Source organism: Sarcophilus harrisii, chromosome 3 (genome assembly GCF_902635505.1).
Source record: "Sarcophilus harrisii chromosome 3, mSarHar1.11, whole genome shotgun sequence".
NCBI classification, from domain to species: domain Eukaryota; kingdom Metazoa; phylum Chordata; class Mammalia; order Dasyuromorphia; family Dasyuridae; genus Sarcophilus; species Sarcophilus harrisii.
In genome coordinates this window covers 165888147-165911331 of record NC_045428.1, presented here as the reverse complement: position 1 = coordinate 165911331, position 23185 = coordinate 165888147, and the positions used below count along the sequence as shown (strand labels likewise).

The 23185-nt window shown below is 33.4% G+C and overlaps 1 protein-coding gene across 13 annotated transcripts in view; it reads right to left on the bottom strand.

The window, feature by feature from the left end:
• Window positions 1-23185, bottom strand: part of MCF2L (MCF.2 cell line derived transforming sequence like) — a 247192-nt gene that overhangs the window by 44597 nt on the left and 179410 nt on the right. For 11 of the 13 annotated variants that reach the window (XM_031958738.1, XM_031958746.1, XM_031958747.1 and 8 more), the window contains exons 4-6: window positions 18282-18372; window positions 3364-3483; window positions 376-492 (exon numbers count right to left, since the gene is read on the bottom strand). In XM_031958738.1, the coding sequence (XP_031814598.1) occupies window positions 376-492; window positions 3364-3483; window positions 18282-18372 (328 nt within the window). Of the gene's footprint in view, window positions 1-375; window positions 493-3363; window positions 3484-18281; window positions 18373-18495; window positions 19071-23185 lie in introns of those variants that run through there. The other 2 variants (XM_031958745.1, XM_031958735.1) reach the window with 2 other exon arrangements.

Below are 23185 nucleotides of genomic sequence, written 5' to 3'. Positions count from 1 at the left end.
CTTTCTCTCCTCCCTCCCCCTCTCTTTCTCTCCTCCCTCCCCCTTTCTCTCTTCCCTCCCTCCCCCTCTCTCTCTTCCCTCCCTCCCCCTCTTTTTCACACACACACACATACAAAAGCACAACAACACAGCCTTTTGCCTGTAAGCCTGCAGAAAACCACTCCCAAACTTATTACTCATGTTATTTCTTTAAGATGACTAAGTTCCATTGAGACCATCTCCTCATTCTTTGGAAGTAAATGTTTATTAATAATATGAACATGTTTGGGAAAAGTTAATACCATGATGCAGAAGCAGGACTACATGGTAAGCATGTAGTCAAGAAAAAACCCTTTCCTCCCTAGACCATCAAAATATATCAGAAAGATCACTTACTGTGCGGTGAGATAGCCACTTGCTATGGCAATAGTCCAGGGTCCCACCAAGATCTTCTGTCAGCTGTGTTTTGTCAATATAACTCTGCAATTCTGGTACTGAACTAAGCATTATGATCTAGAAAAAGGAAACAAAGCAAAACCCACAAATAGAACATCCATCTATAGAACTGATACAATAATCTATCATGGAAAATGTCTTCATTGTTGCAAAGTAAACAGATGAAAATAATAACTTAAGTTTGAGAAAGGTCAATTTATATATACTCATTTCAGAGGAAAATGGTACAGTTTTATCAGGTACCAATTATTATCTATACAACACCCCAAATATGAGCAATAATGCAAAATAGATATAGCAAATGCTTTAGCAATTTTCACATTTTCAACAAATCAACAAGGTTCATCTCTGTGAAAAGCTATTCATTTTCTTTTAACCTGTTTCCTCAGCTGTAATATTAGACAGTTGGAAGGAATGGTTTTTGAGATCCCTTCCAGTTCTAGATCTACGATTTTAGAGAAGTACCTACTATATTTTAGGCAGCATACTAAGGATACATTTAATGCAAAACTGGAACAGTTCCTGTCCTCAAGGAACTTATATCCGATCTACATATCAAAAATTTGTGGTATTTAAATGTAATATTTAAAATTGTGATTATTTAAATGATTTCTCTATACAAACACAGTTAAAGAGAGGAAGGATTTTCATTAGTAAGACTAAAACCAAATTATCCATGGCTTATTTTCAGTTTTTGCTGTGTATAATTTTTTTTTCTCTTTTTCCCATTTAATCAAACCCCAAGAATTCAAACAAAACAAAACAAAACAAAACATTGCTCTGTAAGATATCAAGTAAGTCTTCCAAAAGAGATATTTAACTCTATTTCGCATCTGTTCTGTATTACCACCCTGGCTATTGTTAACTATTCCTTGTGATTAAAAATAGCATAATTTATATTAGGAAATCAGAAGAAAATGTATTAATTTTAAGAATGGAACTCTCTAAAAGAGATTTAGTCAGCCCCCATTTTCGTCTTACTTCATTCTTTAGCGTCCTTCAAGCAAGCTTAACCCAGAGAAAAATAGTCAAAGAAACTTTCCTTTGGTTTTCATTACTCATGCATTTTTGTGGAAATTTTTCTAAATTCCTTTATTTTAGATTTCTCAAAACTGTTCACTTAATTTGAACTTAAATACAAAAAGAAAAAAGACAACTAACATATTTTTATATGATACAATGTAAAACTATGAATGTCCATTTTACACTGTTTATTAGAAAAACTATGTAATATATGCTACACATTATTTTCAAAGCTATCCGCTTTTCTGTGCTACCTTAAAAATTTTCCTTTTGTTCTCTGCTGAACATCCCCCCCCCCCCATATACACTTTCTTAGAGAAGGTTACCATTGTGGGTGTGTATGTGTGTGAGAGAGAGAGTGATTAAGTGAGAGAGAGGGAGAGAAAGAATATCACATTATACATAGTTCTATTTATCAATTCCTTCTTTGGATGTGGATAGCATCTTTTTTCATAGGTCCTTTCTAGCTGATTTGAGCATTTATAATATTCCAAATGACTTAGTCATTTTAAATTATTCTTAGAACAATATTGTTGTTACTTTGTCAAGATTCTCTTGGTTCCGTTCATTTCACTCTTCCTCATTTCATGTAAGTCTAATCATGTTAATCTATCTAAAAATCAACCTACTTATCATTTCTTACAGTAGAATAGTGTTCTATCACAATTATATACCACAACTTGTTTAAGCATTCCCCAATTGATGGGCATCCTTTTGATTTCCAGTTCTTTGCCTGCTATAAATATTTTAGAAATAGAAGTTCTTTTCCCTGGAAAACAGAATAATAATCCAGCAATCTGGATTAAAGAGTCTACCTAGTTTTATAACTCTGAGCATAATTCCATATTGCTCTCCAGAAGTGTTTGATCAGTTTGCAGTTTCATCAACAATGAATTAGTATTCCAATCTTAGGTTTTCTGTATCAACACTAGCACCTGATATATACTTAATAAAAATATTCATTATCAACAATTAAGTATGAGCATGAAGCAATCCCATTTATTAATCATTTTCTTTCTAGTGTGTCACCTTCTAGAGTTGTAGATACTCTGGAAATTTTGGAAGTGAATTGTTGGTCACTAGGGTCTCAAGTAACATCTGTACATGAGCCAGAAAGAAAAAAAATTTTAATGATGACTCAGCAGGTTATAAAAGGCCAGTGATTTCAATGTTAATATAACTTTTGAGATTTGTCTCTTGACTACCAATTAATATGACATAATAGTGTCATTCTGTAAAGGAAACCATGAACCTTCTCATGAACAAGTACATATGTAAAAATAGTTCCTGATGTGGTTTATTTGTCAAATATTAAATAGAGCTTAATCTAATTACTGGTAGAAAAGATTTTTATTCATTATGAGGATTATAAAAATGAAAATATTGCTGCTCAATAGGGCCTAAGAAGTATAGAAGACTCTAAAGAACCTGGAACTTTGTACCTTAAAATGATATCTGTCCATTTGGTTAATATGAACTCTAACCACTCAAATTATGCCAAATGATAATGTATAGGAACCCTAAAGCAAAGGTCTTTGCTTTCATGAGGTTTATCATACTAGACATATTGTGGTATTTTAACTCTAAGGCTGCTTTCATCCTAGAAACACAGAACATATTATTCACAAAAATCCCAGTGTCAGATGCTTTTATTTATAAAGATTTTGTGTAGTATTTACTTTGCAGCACTTTTTTTTTCCAGTTCAAGTTCCAAACACTTTCCCAAATCTCTTTAATCTCATCCTTAGGATTCTCCTTGGAAAATAAGTATCCAGAATTTTATCAAAACAATTATATAATAATTGTTAATTAATACTTTAAGCAATTTCCATTGGTGTTGAAAGAAGAGATTCCTTTCCTCTCAAGCCATTTTCAGGGGAAAAAGTCAAATATTGAAATACTTACAGGTACCTTCATTTTAAATTCATCTCTATTGAATTTGAAAGCTATGTCTGAGAGAGTCCGCTGTAAAAATCCTGTTGGGCGTAAAACCAGGACAAGTTGCAGGTTCCCTGGGAAAGATGCCTGTAAGGAGAAAACATTGCTTGTAAACAACACAAGCTATTGCAGTTTTAGGACACATTTAAAACTCCAGCAATAACAGAAAAACAACAATTCAGAAAAAATCATTAAGTATTTTCTGAGCACTTACCTTGTATCTTTCTTGGTTCCCCTCCCCCATAATCCCTAACACAGCATTTGATGCATGTTGTTGTTCAGTCATGTCCAATTATTCATGACACCATTTTGAGTTTGTTTGACAGAAATGCCAAAGCAGTTTGCTCTTTTCTTCTCCCAGTCATTTCTCAGATGAGCAAACTGAGGCAAACAGAGGTAAATGACTTGTTCAGGATCACACAAGTAGTAAATATCTTAGACCAGAGTCTAATTTTATTTTTTTAATTCAGGAAGATGAATCTGAATTTCTGACTCCAGGCCTGGCACTCTATTGACTGCAACATCTAGCTTCTCAATGGATTCACACTAGGTGCTTATTAAACATTTGCTCATTGATAAATAATGGAACATCAGTTTAAGCAAAAGAGGCTTTGGATGGTGAACGTACAGTTGAATAAAGAAAAATTTTGTTAAGTAGTCTTGTTATTAGATGATTTAGATGTTATTTTGAGCAAACTAATTTTAATGGGCTAAGATGTTTACATTTGGGGTAGTTAGGAGGTGCAGTGGATAGAGCACTGGGCTTGGAATCAGGAAGATTTATCTTTCTGAGTTCAAATCTAACTTCAGACATTTACCAGTTATGTGATCCTGGCTATGTCACTTAACCTTGTTTGTTTCCATTTCCTCATCTATAAAATTAACTGAAGAAAGAAAAGCAAACCACTTCTGTATCTTTGCCAAAAACAACAACAAAAAACCTCATTCAAATGGGGTCATGAAAAATTGGACACCTTGAAATGACCAAACAACCACAGATATTTACATGTTTAAACAATAGTTCTGCATGGCTCAATACAATAGGTAATTTGGAGTGAGTGGTCATATTTGTGCTTTTGTGATTCAAGTATATCATACTGGCTGCAGAGTAAGCAAAATTCAATAAACTCAAGAAAAGTTTTTCTTGATCACTGTCCATTAAAATATTGTAGTAGCAGACACAGACTCACTAATGGATTTTATTAGAAGTATCTATATTTATATCAACTCCAAATGTGACAGTTGTCTATTAGAAAATTAAATGGACTGAAAAGCTCTTTTTTGAATTGTAGGGATACAACTTTGAAATACAAAATTACCACTAGAGAGAGATATATAAGTTCTCTTAGTAACAAAAGAGAAGAGTAGATTTGTAAATTTTTAGAATTAATTAAAAGGGATTTCAGAAAGCATCTATATCAACTGCTACATCTTCCTTTACCATACCAAGTGGTCATACAGCCTTCACTCTGAAGTCTCCCCAGGGATGGAAAATTCATTGTCCTCCTAAATGCCTCCCTTCTATTTTTTAAGACACCTCTGGAAATTCTCTCTTATACTGAACTGAAATATACTTCCCAGAGAGTAATATAACTTTATACCTATTAGTTTAAGAAAAACAAGTTTGATACTTTTAAGCAATTCTTCAAATATTTGAAAACAATTATCCCATCTTTTTTATGCCTTTGTTTTGTGAGCCTAAATAACCATGGTTCCATCAAGCTGATCTTCATGTGGCCTAAAGTTTTACTTTAGGCCTATTTTATCCTATCCTAGGATCCTAGTCACTCTGGACATAATTCTAGTATACTGATGTCCCTGTTAAAACACAGCACCTAAAATTGGACACAGTACTCTGAACTGTCTGTTTCAGAGTTCAGAAGACTATCTCCTCCTTCATTATAGATCCTAAATTTCTATTAATGAGCCAAATACTGACTTTTTTTTTTGAGGGGTAAAGCTGTTAAGCTCACAGCCCCATTAAAAAAAATTCTCATCTTTTTCACATGAATGTCGTTCAGCAGAACATTTCCAATCATGCAAAGATAGGCTAGGATTGGGGGGGGGGGAGGATTTGTAAGAGTGGGGGGGTGGTAATGGTGAGAATGAAAATTCTATGTCTCTTGGAGTGCAAAAATGTCATTGTTTTACTGTGACTGAATGCCTTCTGGCTCCACTTGGGCACATAAAAGCCAACAAACTGATTTTCTACAGAGAGAACAGGGAAAACCTGAAATCCATTTCAGCTCATTATCTTGCTCTTTTGCTTCTTCTGCTGCCTCACTGAACAAGCCCAATCCCCAAGGTATTTGCATGTTTGATGTAGCCAAAAGCAGAGTTGGATGAAGAACTTCTTCTTAAAGAAATGATCACTTCCTTGAAAGCTGACAGGCAAAGAAAAATACCCCACTTCCCCAATTTCTTCAAGAGAATTAAGGAACAGCATTACAATTATGAGTGAAATCAACTAGCTGAATAATTTGATTGCAACTTTAATTACTATAGAAAAGCCCATCTATAAGGTTCAGTCTCAATCTACAAGCAATAGAAAAGACAACAACCTGGTTGGTAGATGACCTCATGGTATTAGTATCTGAGGTTTCCCCAATGGGTTCCTATGCATTAGGGCAGCCTATGTGTGAAATTCTGCTAATTAAAGCAGGAAAGTGCTTTTGGAGCCAAGAAGCACAGAGAAATAAAAATATTTCACCAAAAGAAAAAAAAAAGGCTTACCAACTTCCTCCCCATATCTTAGGTCACAAATTAAAATGTCCTTCATTTTGTTTTGCTTCAAACATATTTCCTTCCATGCATTTATGGAAATGTACAATCCTAGACACATGGTCAAAAAACATCAAAGGCAACAACAACCAAAAAAATAAGATTCCATTACTCAGACAACTCTCTTATCTGTATCAAAGGAAATAGAGAAAATGAAAAAAAAATTCACAGCTAATAGCCACATTTCTCATTTTAACCAGTAGCTTCAACTATCTTCTCTCCAATTTGACCTATTTACATATTTTATTCATTCAAGCCTTCATACCTTTGGTCCTTCTGTACTTCTACCAAGTCCTTACTCTTCCCAGAAAGGCTCCAATTGAATCCTCCTTAAATTTTCCAATTGACAATCATCTCTTCCTCCTCTAAAATCCTATAGAATTCGTTTTCCTGCTAGTATTTATCCAGTATTTACTATTCTGCTTTGTATTGTTATTCAAATATTCATGAAGCACCTTATTTTCTCAAGTAGATTATAAAGGCACTGAGTGCAAGAACCATTGCTCATATGGTTTTCAACATCTTTTAGAGTGACTTAAAGCAATACTGTGAATATAACTTTCTCAATAAATACTTTTTTAATGAAATGATTTGATTGGAGCTCCTATTAAATGGTAACTTGGGGGCAATTACCACCAACTACCCTCCACCCCAACTTATCAAGATATAGTTTTTTACAATAGTTGATATGGCCAATAGTTGATATGAACAGTTTAATTCACTGTCAGGGATCAATCTTTATTCTGAAAGTTTTAGGGGCTTGATTTGGCTATGCTCAAAAAGAATAGTGAAAAGTTACTGTAGTCTCATATTACATAGAAATCTGAGCTAAAGACTGAGTAGATTGTTCCATATTATTCCTTCATTTGATGAAGGGACCCGGAAACTCTCTGAAAACTCCTTCAAAGAGAAATTCTCCTTTAATCCTCCTTTGGGAGACTGGCCACAAGGAACCCAGATAAAGTGGTTTATCTTGGAGGGACTAGCTGAAGCATTCAATATTTTCTACTCCTATTGTTGGCTCAAAACCACTCCCAATAAGTGGTCTCATCTAGGCTTGGGGGCAGTGACAGCATTGAGGGAATCTCATTCAATTGAAACTTCTGTCTCAGATTTCCTTATAAAAAGGGCAACTTGGGGCTCAATCTTTGCAGAGGACCTAATATGCCATGCCAAGGAAACTCTTTCTTCCCAGCATAGCAGCAAACTCTGCTCACTGGAATATTCTCTTTCAGCATTAGGGAACTTTATTCTCATCTATTTCCCTAACAAGACTTTACTTCCCTATCGGGACCTTGCCATTAAGGAATTCTGCCTTTCTATTCAAGCATAGCAAAGGCTGACTTCCCAATGCATATAATAAACTTCTTTTTAATCAGTCTAGCTTTTGAGGTTCGTAAATTCCTTTATGAAGGATCTCTGCACCACCAGAAAGGGGTTCCCACAACTCCCTACCCTGTGCAATCCTAAAGGGGATTTAAGGGAGCCAAACCTCTTCATTTGGTTCCTTGAACCCCGAACCTTATCATTTAACTCCCGGACTGAATGGGAACTCCAAACTCTAGACCTTATCACATTCAGTTATTGATGACAACTTGTAAATTATTTCTGAAAACAAATCTTAAATACTAGCACAAAGTATAAAAACACAATTCATACTTTCACCTCAATCAGATATTAATACAGTACTATATATATAGCATATATATTCTATAAACAAATGTAGATAAAAGATGCATGGTAGAACAATCTTAAAATTTTAGAGTTAACATTAAAAAACATGTTAAAAATGAAATGGTTTACTTTGGGAGCCAATATGCATACAATGCTATCCTCCAAAAATACAAGTTAATGAGTATCTTTGGACTGACTACATTCACTGGTTTATCCCTGGACTGATTGCATTCACTAATTTAAAACCTAGCTCTCAAGTGAAAGTTTTTAGTGGAAAAAAATATAAAAACAAACAAGTGAAAAGAAAATATTAACAGTAAAGAGAAAACTCTTGCCTGCTTTGTCTGTTTTGATATTTTGATCCAAGTACACAGTGCATAACACAAAAGTCATGTTTTATGTTTGAACACAAGATATTTCTGGGTCATTTTTAATGAATCAAGAGCAAACTTACACCTTTATTTGTAAAACTAACACTATTTATTTAGGGAAAGGAATTGTTAATGACGTATTTTGTGAGGTGACACAGAATCATGTCTGCCCACAGATAAAAGTATTGGCATACTAGATTACACCTTAAATGGCTGCATTGATGCCATGTTTCAAAAAGCAAACTTCCTGAGAAAAGGCTGTGCTAAATCATTATTATTATTCTCGTCCTAAGTTGAGATGACATCACTGCTCCATGTTCAATGTTCCAAACAGCTTATTTTAGATTATTTTAGATAATGTCAAGAAAAAATAAAAAGCTGGATTATTAAATCAACAACTTTATTTTCTGTGAATATCTTTTGATAAACCAGTGGATGGCAACATTATAAACATTTTCTAATTCAGGATTTTGCATTTTTTTTTTAATTTAGAAAATTCAACTGATCTGGGGAAACAAAAATAAATGACATTCCTTTTTCTCAGTGAGTTTATAATATGGAAGAGAAGATGGTAGGGAACAAATATGTGTGAGAATATAAGAGAAGTACAAAAAGAGTGATAAAGGGTGGTTTGGGGGGGAAGAAAAATCCACTCTTTACTCTTGCATGGAAGACGGCAGATAGAATTTCAAAAGTGTAGATATGCCATGAGTAAAGGCAAAGAGGTGGAAAAGGTTGAAATGAGTTTGGAAAACAGTGAAAAATCCAGTAAAATATTCTAAATCACTAAAAATAAAAGAAATATAAAACAAAATGACTCTGAGGACTTATCTCACACTCATTAAAGTGACACAGAATGTCAAAGAAGAGAAGTCAGTGTGGGGTTGTGGAAAGAAAGGCATATTAATAGTGTTAGTAGAGGTATGAATTGCTATTTACTCTGGAAAGCAATTTAGAATCATGCAAATAAAATGATTAAGATGTACATATCCTTTGGCATAGAAATTCAAGTAGCAGGCATATATTTTTCGATTTGTAATTTATAATAAGAAAATAAGTCATTTATAATAAGAAAAGCTCCATAAATATGAAAATATTTGTATAGCACTTTTTGTAACAGCAAGAAACTAGAAACAAAATAGTTACCCATAAATTACAGAATGCTAGACAAATTGTGGTACACTAATATCATGTAATATTGTTACTATACTAAAAGAAACAATAAATATAATGAAAAAACAAGTATGGAAACACAACTGATGTGATGTGAAGTAAACAGAGCAAGGTAATTAATGTACACAGTGGCTACAATAAATTAAATAGAAAGAACCACTAAAATAAAAAAAAAGTGAAGGTTGTAAAAGTGTAAAGAATAATCTTGGTCCCAAAGAAGAGATATATGAGAAGAGATCTAAAAAGGTGTTAGTGATGGGTAGGTGGTATTATACAGATGTGGAACACATTTTATCAATATGTTGATTAGTTTTGCTGAGATTTCACCCTATCCCCATACTTTTCAAAAAATTATTATAAGAGATGACTCTCTGGGAGCAGGGGGAAGGAGGGAAGCAGGGGAAATATAAAAATAAATAAATCAATACAAGCTATTTAAACACACACACACACACACACACACACACACACACACACACACAATATTCCTTAAAGCAGGGAATGCTATGCCTTTTATTTTTGTTTACCCAGAGTGTAACACAATGCCTGGGAAATAGTAAGTGTTTAACACAAACTTTTTCAAAAAGTTAAAAAAAACAAAAACAGAAACAAAACCACAGATATATAACTAAGTTAGGGTAATGAAGATTTAGCCCAGGGTACAAATATTTAGAGTGCTGACAACACTAGCATTCCTTTTATAGAATATAACAATTGTGTTTAGCATCCAGTTACCAAGAATAATTTCTGCTTTGGCTGCATTTCTGGTGAGCTCACTCATCTTCTAGCATATTCCCACCCCCTCAGTAGCGACTTTATGATTACTTACTAAATTTGACTGCTGAAGCCAAAAAAATATTTAGTTAGATTTCTATTGATAAATAAAAATAAGGCAGTGGGTTTGAAAATGTAATAGCATTTCAGTTTTTTTTTCTTAGGTTTTGCTTTCTCTAGGTATTAGTAAGATCAATATAACACATTCTATCTATAGAAATCCTATTTATATTATTTGCTTTTGAGTAGGGATTCTAGTAGAGTTTCTGCTAAGTCTGAAATTATGATGTAGGCCTTCATTGACAGACACAAATTTGGTGGGGGTAGGGTGGAGGTGAGAATGTCATGTTCCTTGAAAGTATATTATTATCCCCTTTCCCTTTTAACTATATTTTTATCATAAAACTGTGCCTTTAAGAAAGAAGGCATTTTTTAAATGTGCTAAATGCAATTTGTTAATAAGAATATAATCTACAGATAAAAGAGAAAAGAACTGAATTGAGACAAAATTCACATATGGAATATACATTTTAAAAAAGAACAATTTCATACCACTATCTAAGATAGAACTTCTCTTGTATAGTAATCCATAAAGTCCACCAAGCTTCTTTGAGAGTTTTTGAGAAACTTTCACAAAATATTTCTTAAAAATCCCACTATGGTTTAAGAAACATTGCTCATTTCAATAGATTTCAAGTCAAAGGATCTGGATTCAAATAACACTTATTATCTGTATGACTTTGAAAGTATCAATTTCATCATCTATAAAATGAGAGTGAACTAGATTGGGGGTTCTTAGCCCTTTTTGTGTCATGGCTTTTTTGACTGGTGAATCCTTTGAACTTGTCATCAGAATAGTATTTTTATATGCATAAAATATAGAGAGGTTTAAAAGATGCCAATTATATTGAAATAGTTATCCAAAAAATTATTTTTATAAAAAGTTTATGGACCATAGTTTAAAAATCCCTGGAGATGATTTTAAGATCCCTTCTAGCTCTAAATCCATAAACCAAATTCAGCCAAACTTTCCATAATCATTCCTAAGATGGAAAAATAAACAATATATATCCAGCAGCAAGTAATTTCTATAATTGTATTCTATTATATTCTATATTATATGATATATAATAGTCTATATTATATTTCTATATATAATCAACTAATGGACCTGAAGTCAGAATTCCTAAAGTCTTGCTTCACCAAAGGTAAGAACTTCATTTATGTTTCCTAAATTTTATATAAAAATTTATTTGGAAAGACAAAAAGGAAATCCTATGAAGATCTTGATAAGGTCTCCAAATTAAATCAACATTTATACTTCAACCCCATGACTTCAATGTACAGGTACAAATAGGTGAGACAGCAACAAACTTTAGATAACATGACCAGGAAAAATGAATGAAGGACACTACTGATTTTAGTAACTCTAAATTCTTGTTCTCAGAGCCTCTTATTGGTTAATTTGATGTCAAATTCCTAAGAACCCCTAAAATCAAATATACCAAGTATCCCCCAATAGAAGCTTGTGTTATCAATTCAATCCATAGTGCCAAAAATAGCTCTAAAATTAGAGCACATAATATGTTGAATTTCATTGAAGTTGCCAAAAATTTTTATTGATAAACTTAAGTATATTTATCATCAATTTTTTTCATCACTATATGGCAAACTGACTTTTCGGTTTGGGGAGTGTATTTCTAAGGAAGAAATTCAGTGAATATCCTTTTAGAAATCCAACAAGGCCAGACCTGCTTACTTTGTGACTATAGAAAAATTGAGTTTTTCAAAGATTCTCTGTTGAATATCTGTTGAATATAACCTCTTTTCCCATCCTCCCTTTGACACACCTAGTTAGAAAAATGATTATTTTCTTATTATAAATAATTTTCTATATTGGATCCAATGATTTTTTTTTACTTACTTCCCGTTAAAGTCCAGTCTCTCAAGGACACGTCTAATTCTACCCAAAGAACTCACCTCACCCAGACCATTTTATTTAGGTAGAATTATTATTAGAACTCCAGTATTTTACTCAGGTAGGACTGGGGTGATGTACACTGCCCCAGGCAAGAGTGATCTGAGTCGAGTTGGGTCTCTTTCTCCAAGAGTGACAAGATCTATCTTGTCCATTCCCCCACCCTCCATCAGTCTTTCATTATCATAAGCCCACTTCTCATAATAATGTTCATTTTTTTATTCTTAACCAATTAGAGTTGATTTCCACCCATTGGAGATAATCCAATTTCCAAATGTACTTAAACATTAAAGTGACCAACATTTGGGTCTGGTTTCTGAGAAACACCCACTTCAATTAATTTATTGATTATTTGCTATCCATAATTAATAAATTGATTAGTAATTACCCAGAAATTCTGTCTCTTGGGGTTTTCATTTGTTTTACTTTTCAATTTCTATTCCAAATTACAATTTTCTACATGACCATAGCATTTATTAACCTTTTGCTATGCCCAATTTCCTTTGGATAGGTGATTACTATCCACAATGATGATACAGCTGTATTATTGACTCACCAATAAGGAGTCCTGCACTTTTATCTAGGTTTCTTTATCACCATGCACATTTAATTCATGGATAAATCTGCTATCAAGTGAGTAGAAAAGGTAGAGCCACTAACTTGAATAAGCTTAAAATCTAGATAGAAATGTTTAATAAAATTTATTTTAAGGGAAAAAAACAATTCTTTCCTGGTTGTGTTTCCCTTTTAAAACTATATCACCATGACTCAGCTGCCTTCTCACCGTAGAATATCCTGTCAGAGAGACTACGCATCAGTACAACTACAAAGCGATCATTTTTAAAAATATGGAGCAGATCTCAAAAAGTTTACTAAAAGTTTCTCCCTGGTTATCTTCATCCCATTCTTCTTCATTCCAAACTCAATCTCAGGTTTCCCAGTCTGAAACACTGCTTTTCTAGTAAATGATTTTTCTCCATATCTAATTTAGATCCAGGCCAACCAAGTTGTTTTCTATCTCTGTCCCATGCTGAGCCCTTTTTGGTTGACCCCCATTTCTTGATGTCCACTTTCTAGGAACAGGCATCAAATCAACTTTATTATTGATGAAAAAGATGAGCCATTCACAAAGCAGAATGGTTTCAGAAAAACTTGGGAAGATTTATACGATTTATATGATGCATCAAATTAAATAATAATGATAAAGTGAGCAGCACCAGGAGACTATTGTACATGGTAAAAGCTATGTTTTAAGGATGATCAGCTGTGAAAGATTTAGCTTCTCTGATCAAGACAATGATCCAAGACAATTCCAAAGGTCCCATGATGACAAATAGTACTACCTCCAGAGAGAAAACTGATGAATCCTGAGTGTAGATTGAAACATATTTTTCCCACTTCCACTTTCTTTCTATTTAAAGGGGGATGAAGTTTTGCGTAAATGGCCGATATGGAAACATGTTTGTATGACTGCACATGTATAATTGATATTATATTAATTGCCTTCTCAAGGAGTGACAGAGAGGTACAAAGAACAGAGAGAATTTTAAGTCAAAAATTTAAAGAATGAATGTTAAAAATTTTTTTTTGTACATTTAATTGGGAAATACTTAACAAAATAAAAAGCCATGATAAAATCTAAAAATAAAATAAAAATAAAACATGTCCTGAAAAGATGTCACTTAATTGCTCTGTGGTTCCTCTCACTGTTCCTATCAGTTTTCAGACCTTGTCCATCACTCTTCTACATGTATTGACTTTCCTTGTGACGATAGAAGGTTCTTGAGGACAAGAAAAGTGTCTCATATTTTTGTATTCATGCACATAGCACTCTACCTGGAACATAGTAAAGATTTAAAAATAAATAATAATTTTTTCTATCCTTCATTTATATTAAATTAGGGAAAAGCTGTTACCTGCATTAAGTGAATGAATAAATAAAAAGTATTTAAACTTAGTATATGAAAAGCACTGCCCTTAGCTTGAGCTTAAAATATAAGGCAAGGAAAGCACATGCAGCTCAGTGGCACAACAGAATACACCTTGAGCTTGAAGTAGGGAAGATCCGGGTTCAAATTTGATCTCATACATACTAGCTATGTGATTCTGAGCAAGTCATTTAACCTCTATTTGCCTCATCTGTAAAGTGGGGATGATATCATCATCCATATAACTTCTAGGGTTGTCATAACCATCAAATTAAATAATAATGATAAAGTGTTTAGCACAGTGCCAGGCATATAGCAAATGCTATACAAGTGTTTGTCATCATCGTCATCGTCATTATTATTATCATCCTTCTCAAAGGACTTAAACACTAATCAAAAGGTTCTTAACTCGGGACCAATGAAATTATTTTAAAAATAGTTTTATAACTGGATTTCAATAAAATTTATTTCCTTTATTTTAAGCATTTACATGAGGAATATATAACAGATAAAAGTGTAAAAGGAGATCATAATAAAAAAACATGTTAAGAATCCCTGCTATATAATATGTTGGGAGGATACTCATACTAAGGAAATTATATATTGTTGAAGAATAATGCAATATACCCCATATTCTACAAGGTCTAGAATTAAAAGAAAGTAAAAACGTAGAAATTAAAAGAGCTTGTAAACAGACCTAAACTATCAAGAACAATTTAGATTGCATTTACACTTTTGCCATTTACCCTAGGACATTAATTTAATTATCATTTTACAGACCAGCTTTTGTGGCAAGACCCTGGGGATACTGAGATAGATATCTTATAGTTCCTTCACTTCTTAAGAACTTAATAGGGGATATCTATACACATATAATTAGGATACAAAAGAGAATGAGATCAAATCAAAGAAGATGGCTTTCCAGGTAAACAGATGGGAGAAATTTGAGGAGGAAGAGATCAGTTTCACTTGGGAGTGCAATGGGGAGGGATTTGTAGAAAGCTTTATAGAAGAGGTTCAAGTTGGAAAAGACTTCAATGCATAGAGATAGGGATTGAAGCAGAGGGAAACAATAATAGCTTACTATGTTGTTCAGCTGTGTCTAATTTTTCCTGACTCCATTTGGGGTTTTTCTTGGCAAAGATACTAAAGTAGTTTATCATTCCGTCTCTATCTCATTTTATAAATGAAGAAATTGAAATAAATAGGATAAAATAACTTGTCCAGGGTCTTCTTGCCAATAAGTATCTGAGGTCAGATTTGAAATCAGGAAGACGAGTCTTCTTGACTTTAGGCCCCAACTTTATCTACTGCATCACCTGGCAGCTCCCATAACTTATTATACCTAACATTTATATAATACTTTAAGGTTGCCAAGGTCTTATATTTGTTATCTCATTTCATTCTAATAACAATTTAGGAAGGCATTATAATCCCTGTTTTATAGATGAGGCTAATTACTCGGTGTCATATAGCTAGTGTTATTGATTCAATCAAAATCAGATATTCTTGACTTGAAGTTTCAATGCCTATTCTCACTTTGCCAGCTTATTCTCTCTCTCATTTATCATCTGGCCTAATACTAAGAAACCTGTTAACAAAGTGAATTCAGAAAAAAACTTAAAAATAGGTATTTAAATATTACCTCAGTACTAGTATTGTATATCACTTCAGTACTAGTATTGTCTAATGAGGATAGTGGTAGCAAATATAAATAAATACATGCATATATGTAGGCATATGCTTTATATATATATATTGTATATATAAAAGAATTTTTATTATATTTAAGTTAAATTATTTTATTAATTAAAATATTCAAAATAATTTAAAATATACTTACATTTCTATTTAAAAATTTTTTTAATAAAAAAAAATGAAATTTGATTATAAAGAACATTACCTCCTTTCAACACTGCCTGATATATTTTGTAAACAAAAGTTTACTTCCCAAACTGGGAAGTAGCATTGGAATAGGAAAGTAATGCTACTTTGAAGAATAATCTCCAAAGACTTTGATGAAGAAGCTCTAGGGAGACAAGTTTGGGAAGAAAGAAACCTGAGGAAATTCTAGGTAAAGATGAACAGGTTAGATTAACATCTAACCACATCAGAATGCTGAAGGAAGCTGAATGACAAAATACATAAGGAGAAGCTGACCAAGAGGAGTGTCATTACATCAAGGTCTCTTAAATTAGAGGCACCATATTTTTATTTTTTTTATATAGTTTACTTTTTCCTCAATTACATCTTAAAATAATTTTTAATCTTTTTTTTTTAAAGTTTTGAGGTCCAATTTCTCTCTATCCTTTCTTCCCTCCCTCCTTCTTTCCTGAGATGATAAGCAACCAAATATAGGTTATGTCATACTTTTCAAAAAATAAGAAGCCCTCAAAAAAAATTCAGGAGCCAAATACTAGAAAACAAGACAAACTGAAAGATTAAAAGAACTTTACCTAGTATGCATAAGTTTTTAGGATAACTTAAAAGCATTCCGGTCTAGGATGGATTACAGTTTATGCTGGTTTATTCAAATGAGATTTTATATGTACATACATGTGTGTCTCTGTATATACATATAAATACACACACAGAGCTTTATAAAACTTAAAAATGCTATATAAATAATTATTATTATTCTTATTTAAGATCAAGCCTGATAATTCTTTTTGCTATAAGAGCCACTCCTTCAATAGGTTGGTAGATAAAGGAAAAAGAAACAAAATTTAAATCTCTCAAATTTGTCCTCTCTTACTCTGATGACAAGTTTATTTGAAGGAGAGGTAGAAAATTCCTGTTCATTGCTATACCCAGAAAAAGAACTCTGGGAGATGACTAAAAACCATTACATTGAATTCCCAATCCCTATATTTATGCACACCTGCATTTTTGATTTCCTTCACAAGCTAATTGTACAATAATTCAGAGTCTGATTCTTTTTGTACAGCAAAATAATGTTTTGGTCATGTATACTTATTATGTATCTAAGTTATATTTTAATATATTTAACATCTACTGGTCATCCTGCCATTTAGGGGAGGGGGTGGGGGGGGTAAGAGGTGAAAAATTGGAACAAGAGGGTTGGCAATTGTTAATGCTGTAAAGTTACCCATGTATATATCCTGTAAATAAAAGGCTATTAAAAAAAAAAAAAAAAAAAAAAAAAGAAAATTCCTGTTCAATTAAAGTTTTTATATTTTCTGCTAACTTTATTCATCTTTGTAGATCTATTTAGTAACAGCAAAGAACAATTCAAATAGCTGACTTGCTATTGTTCTTCATCATTCATTAGTTCACACAAATATTAATTGAATGTTCACTAGGTGCAAGAAACTATACTAGGCAGCATCAGGAATAAAGTTTCAATAAGTCTAACTATGTAGCTGTCACAAATTGACCATGGGAATGAGTTACCAAGGTAGGCTGGGCCATCTCTTTCTGCCTTTAAAAAGGAAGTATATTCTCATCTCTCTGAGTTTACTTAGTTGTCCCCTGCCAGAAACTAAATTCATTCCTTTATTGTGCACTTACTGTTCAGGTAAGGTACTCTGGCAGTGTCAGGAAAATAATCATTTTTAAAAGGCATTTGCATATCTTTCTCAATTTACCCTGTTGCCTGGGTGAATTCAAATTATTCTCCAGCTATACAGATCCCTAAGGCAATCATGGTAGAATGGAAAGAAAGTTATTCTTGGAAGTAGGAAGACTTGGTTAATTAAGTTCTATCTCTGACCCATACTACTTGTCTATCATTTACCCTTCCTGTTCCCCCTGGACAGCTCTCTAGGACCTAAAGTTACTGACAAGTACATTCCAGATCTGCATTTCTTGGAGGGCATTTATACTTAGGAAATTACTGACACCAATGGACTCACAGGTATGGGGAAAATAAAGAGTTAAAATGGGCCACTAAGTAGCTTGGGAAAAAAATTATTTTCCTACAGTGTCCATCAACTATATAATTGCCTAACTGCCTACAGCTCATGTACATCTTAACCACCTCAGCAGTATTGCAGAGTATAAGTTGCAAGTTCCTGTCAGAGTATATGGCTCTGTGCCCTTATCTGCTGAGCTAAAGTGGAAGAATAAACTACTGCAGTAGAAGTATCAAAAAAATAGAATGCCCTGCAAGAAAAAAAAATGACTGGCACTTTCAATACAAGCCAACACAGTATACAGGACCTTTAGGAATCTTTTAGAACTTACTGCTATTCGAAGGACAGAGGCTTTCACAGAAGTCCATTTGTCTTGTCTCCGATCTATGACAAGGATAAACCCAATTCCAGTGTCCTGTAAACTAAAACAAGAAGACAGGACACATTATTATTATTATAGTTAGGCAGGAAGACAAACCTTTTTCAATACATCTCTAATAAAGTCTCAAAGTAAAATGACACCTCTTATATAATAAACCTTTTACCATTCTGCATTGCAACGTATAACTCCATTAAAAATATGCCCACGGAAAGACTGCAGCATTTCCAGAGGGTTCCCATGCAGCCTCATTGAGTCAGTTCAGGAACAGTCCTTATCCACAGACAAACAGATTTTTGTATAGCTCAAATATCCATTTCCTTTTTTAGCTCAGTATCAACCATCTCGCATTTTGAAGATCTTGGTAAAACTGTCACTCATGAAGCCAAACACACTGGTGCTCCACAGTCCGGAAAAATATGGCAATCTCTTTCTCTGCCCATTGGCTATTTAACCCCTTCAAAACAAGTTTTATGATCCCAATATCACATTAGTCCTAGGCTCTGAGGTTTCCTTGTTCTTCCATGTTAGAAATTTGCTCTCAACGAAGCTGTAACAATTACTTTGGGAAAAAATACCCAAGGCTTTGGAAGACTCATGAGCATCTGTCCGAAAGAAGGTACAGAATATGCATTTTTGAAACAGCCACATCTGTGAGAGGGATCAGACACTTTAATTCTTGTATAATGATGCCCTCTGCTCTTCAGCTCAGCTTAAGTGAACAAGCTATAGTCACTGAGTACAAATGAAAAGGTCTGCTTCTGTTGGATGATTCCACATTCAAGCCAATTGGGTAATGCCAGCAGCTGACTGGCAGCCAATCCCAATCAGAAGGGAACGTGACAGGCAAGCCCAGAATGGACTGCCTTGAATTGCTAATTTCTGAATCTGGAGGAGTACATCTAAGTGAGATGCATTGCTGGATTTAAGTAAGAAAAAAGAATTATGGAGGAAGGTTACACACAAATTAGGCTATTTGGGTCAGAGCTGCATATGAAGCAAACACCAGCAGATAAATGCATATAGAGAATCTCCAAGTATGATCTCTTGCAATTCTAAAAATTTAATGACAATAATAATACAAATATATATTATATCTATTATATAATAGATGGGCACAGTGAACAATTACTTATATACATATATATGTATACATATATATATACTTACATATATATGTATATAAATACATATATAAATATGTATATATTTACTTACATACATGTATGTGTGTATATATATATATATATATATGTATATGTAAGTAATTGGTTCACTGTGCTCATCTATTACTTGATGATGGCTCCTAAATGCTTTTAACAACTTAGTTAGCCAGTAGCAAAATATTTCTTGTTTGATGCAAAAGAAGTATTTTGCTCCATCATCTTCTAACAGTATTTATTAAATTGTAAACTTAAATACATACAAAATAGAATAATTCTGTCGCCTGCTAGTCCATATATCTATGGTTGTCTATAATAGATTTATATACCAGATCAATTATTAGGACAGTTTATTGAGCAAAAAAATAAACTTCATATCCTTTTCTTTTAAAATAGCAAAATAATCATTCCCTTGATTCATAAACCAGTTTTTCTTTAAAGAAATCAAAATACTTGAGGGGTGTTTGTTTATGTCATATATGTAATGGGACTAGGAGGGGAAATTCTAATTTTGCATTAAGAAAAGTTACTTTAAGATACTTTCTCATCTTAATAGTCAAGAAATAGAGACAGGGATTTGGTCTAATATTCGTTCTACTAATTAGGCTTTTGTTTTCCTTGTTAGGCTATAATATATCACATACACAAATCCCCCCAAAATAGATTTAATTTTTAAAAACTTAATTTTTAAAAAAATTAAGAAGCAATTATTTTCTCACCTTCCAACTCTGCCATTCCTACAATGGGTAAAACTAGCACCATCAGAATAAAAAAAAATTATTTTAACAAATATGGATAGTCTAGCAAAACAAATTTCTGCATGGCTCATAGCCAAAGAAAATGCCTGATTCTGAACCAGGAGGTGGGCAGTATGCTCTAATCATGGTCAGAGTTCCTACATCTTTCAAAATTGTCTGTCTTAATAATATAATTATTGTATAAATTGTTTTTCTGGCATTTTATTCTGTAACAACATTCTCCTCTCAGTCCCCTACCATGAAACCTATGATTGAATCACTGTAGGGAGTTGTTAGAGAGGAAATTTATTTTGCCAAGGTAGATTAGTAAAAATTCTGAAACTTAAAGCCTAACAGAGTTTCTTGAGTCACTGAACATTTAAGTGACTCAATAGTGGCAGAGCAGAGTCTTAACCCTTATCTTTCTGATTCAGTGGTCAACTTTCTTTTTGGGGACATGGAGGAGGCAATTGGACTTAAGTGACTTACCCAGAAACGTGGCTGTGTCTGAGGCTGATCTTTTGCCTCAATTCTTATCTAACCTTTTATTATGAAATGGCTATGGCCTCAGACAAATTGAAACCTGGAAAAGACCTTAGCTTAAAAAAAGCCAGAAGATCCCATTGCATTCATTGGGAGCCAACACCACTAGTCTTGACCTATGTTTTGTCTTTAAACTTAGATGACTCTAGAAGAGAGAGTAAGGCTGATGATTTTGCATAGGCTTGTCTCACTTAAATTTAATCCACTTGCAAAACAAGGTATCAACTTCCTGATGTCATTGGTCTTCTTCACTTAAGAAAACAGAATAGTCTTAGGTCTGATTTGAAAGCAGGTCTTTCAGGGCTGGTGCTCTATCCACTGTGTCACCTAGTTTGTCATACTGTCTCTATAACTTATAGTAACTCAAAAGTCATCTCCTCTCTTTGAAAAAAATCCTTTTCCAATATCTCATCACAAAATAGAGAAAAGCCTAGGTTCTCAAGGGTCCCAACAAATGTCACACAAATCGGTAAGATTTCGAGTATGAGGCAATGATGAAGAAACATGATATAAGTGGAAGAATGGTGAAGATGGAGCTAGAAGAGCTGGTCCAAACCTTGACTTCTGCCCTTCCCGTCTGTGTGACTTAATGATGTAGGCAAGTCATCATTTGATCTTCCTGGATCTCAGATGCCTTATTTGTAAATACGAGAAGGTTAGACTCTTTAAGGTCTCTTCTAGCTTCCGAGATGATGTAATTCTATCATCCACTTATCAGACTAAGCCAGAATATGCTCAGCTCATCACCAGAAAATTAACACTTTATTATATGTGTATATATGTTTATCTGTGTAGGTATACATGGGCATGTATATGTGTTTGCAATGCATGCACATATGTATATATGCATACATTGTACAGGTATATTGATATGTATAACATATATACTATGTATAGATGTGTACACATATGTAGGTTTATATGTGTATACTATGTATGTGTATGTGTGTATATGTGTACACAGATAAATATATAAGTAGATATATAGCAGAAACTCACTCTTGAAAGCTTAAGGAATAGAAGACTTAAACCCACTAGAGGGTTTACCGATGAAATAAAATTCTTTGAGGTACTAAAGTAAGGTATTACTTAACAAAATTCTAGATATTCAAACAGCATGTTTTTGGGATAGCTTTAAATTTTTTGTTGAAAATTGCCATATCTATGATTGCTTTCTCATTTTCATTTAGTACTTGACCAGTGCCACCAAATAGGTGCTAAATAAAGGTTTGTTGATGCTATGATGCTTGACAAGAATTTTAGGTTAGAGGTATAAGGTCATTCTTTAAAAAAGGCTGATGTTTTCTGATGTAATTTGTGTGGCAGTCAACCAAGAAAACAATAAAGTCTTAAAGTATAATTGTACTGCCTGCTTATCTGGACAATGCTCAAATATGGTCCTCAGAGCATTTAGTATATGATATAAACAATAACATTTCCCCTTTAAATGCTGTTCCCCTTTCATAATAATACAAGGAGTCCCCAAAGTCATAGTACACCTTTAATCTTTAACAACTCAGATCTAAATGTTTTTTAATAGTTTTATCGGTGGAGGTGTTCTTTTGTTTCAGTCATGTCTGAGTCTTCATGAACCCATTTGAGGTTTTTGTGGCAAAGAGTGGTTTGCCACTTCCTTTATAACTAATTTTACAGATGAAGAAACTGAGGCAAATAAGATTAAGGGCCAATTATCTGGTAAGTATCTGAGGGCTGATTTGAACTCAGGAAGATAAGTCTTCTTTACTCCAGATCCAGCACTCTACCTATTGCACCACTTAGTGCTGCCTTTAATAGCTAAAAGTTGTACTAAAATTTTTGGGATCCCTCTCTATAAGGCAGATAGGTGGCACAGAGGAGAGAGATATGAATTTGGAGTCAGGATGTCTCGGATTCAAATAGTGATTCAGAAAATTATTAATTGTGTATCTAAGCATTCATTTAACCACTCTCAGACTCAGTTTCCTCATTTGTAAAATGTGAATAATAATTACCTACCTCTCAGGGTTATTGTGAGGATCAAATGATAATGTTTCTGAAGTGCTTAGCACAAGGCCTGGTACATATCAAGTGCGATATAAATGCTAACTTTTATTAGAAGCACACTGTATATTATTATCCTGTGATGTTATTAATTTTTACTTGCCAGCTAAGATTGAAACATCAGTTAGAGAAATATTTAAAGAAAGATAACTACCACTACTGGGCTTATATCCCAAAGAGATTATAAAGAAGGGAAAAGGACCTATATATGCACGAATGTTTGTGGCAGCCTTGCCTTTTTGTAGTGGCTAGAAACTGGAAACTGAATGGATGCCCATCAGTTGGAGAATGGCTGAATAAATTGTGGTACATGAATATTATGGAATATTATCGTTCTGTAAGAAATGACCAACAGGATGATTTCAGAAAGGCC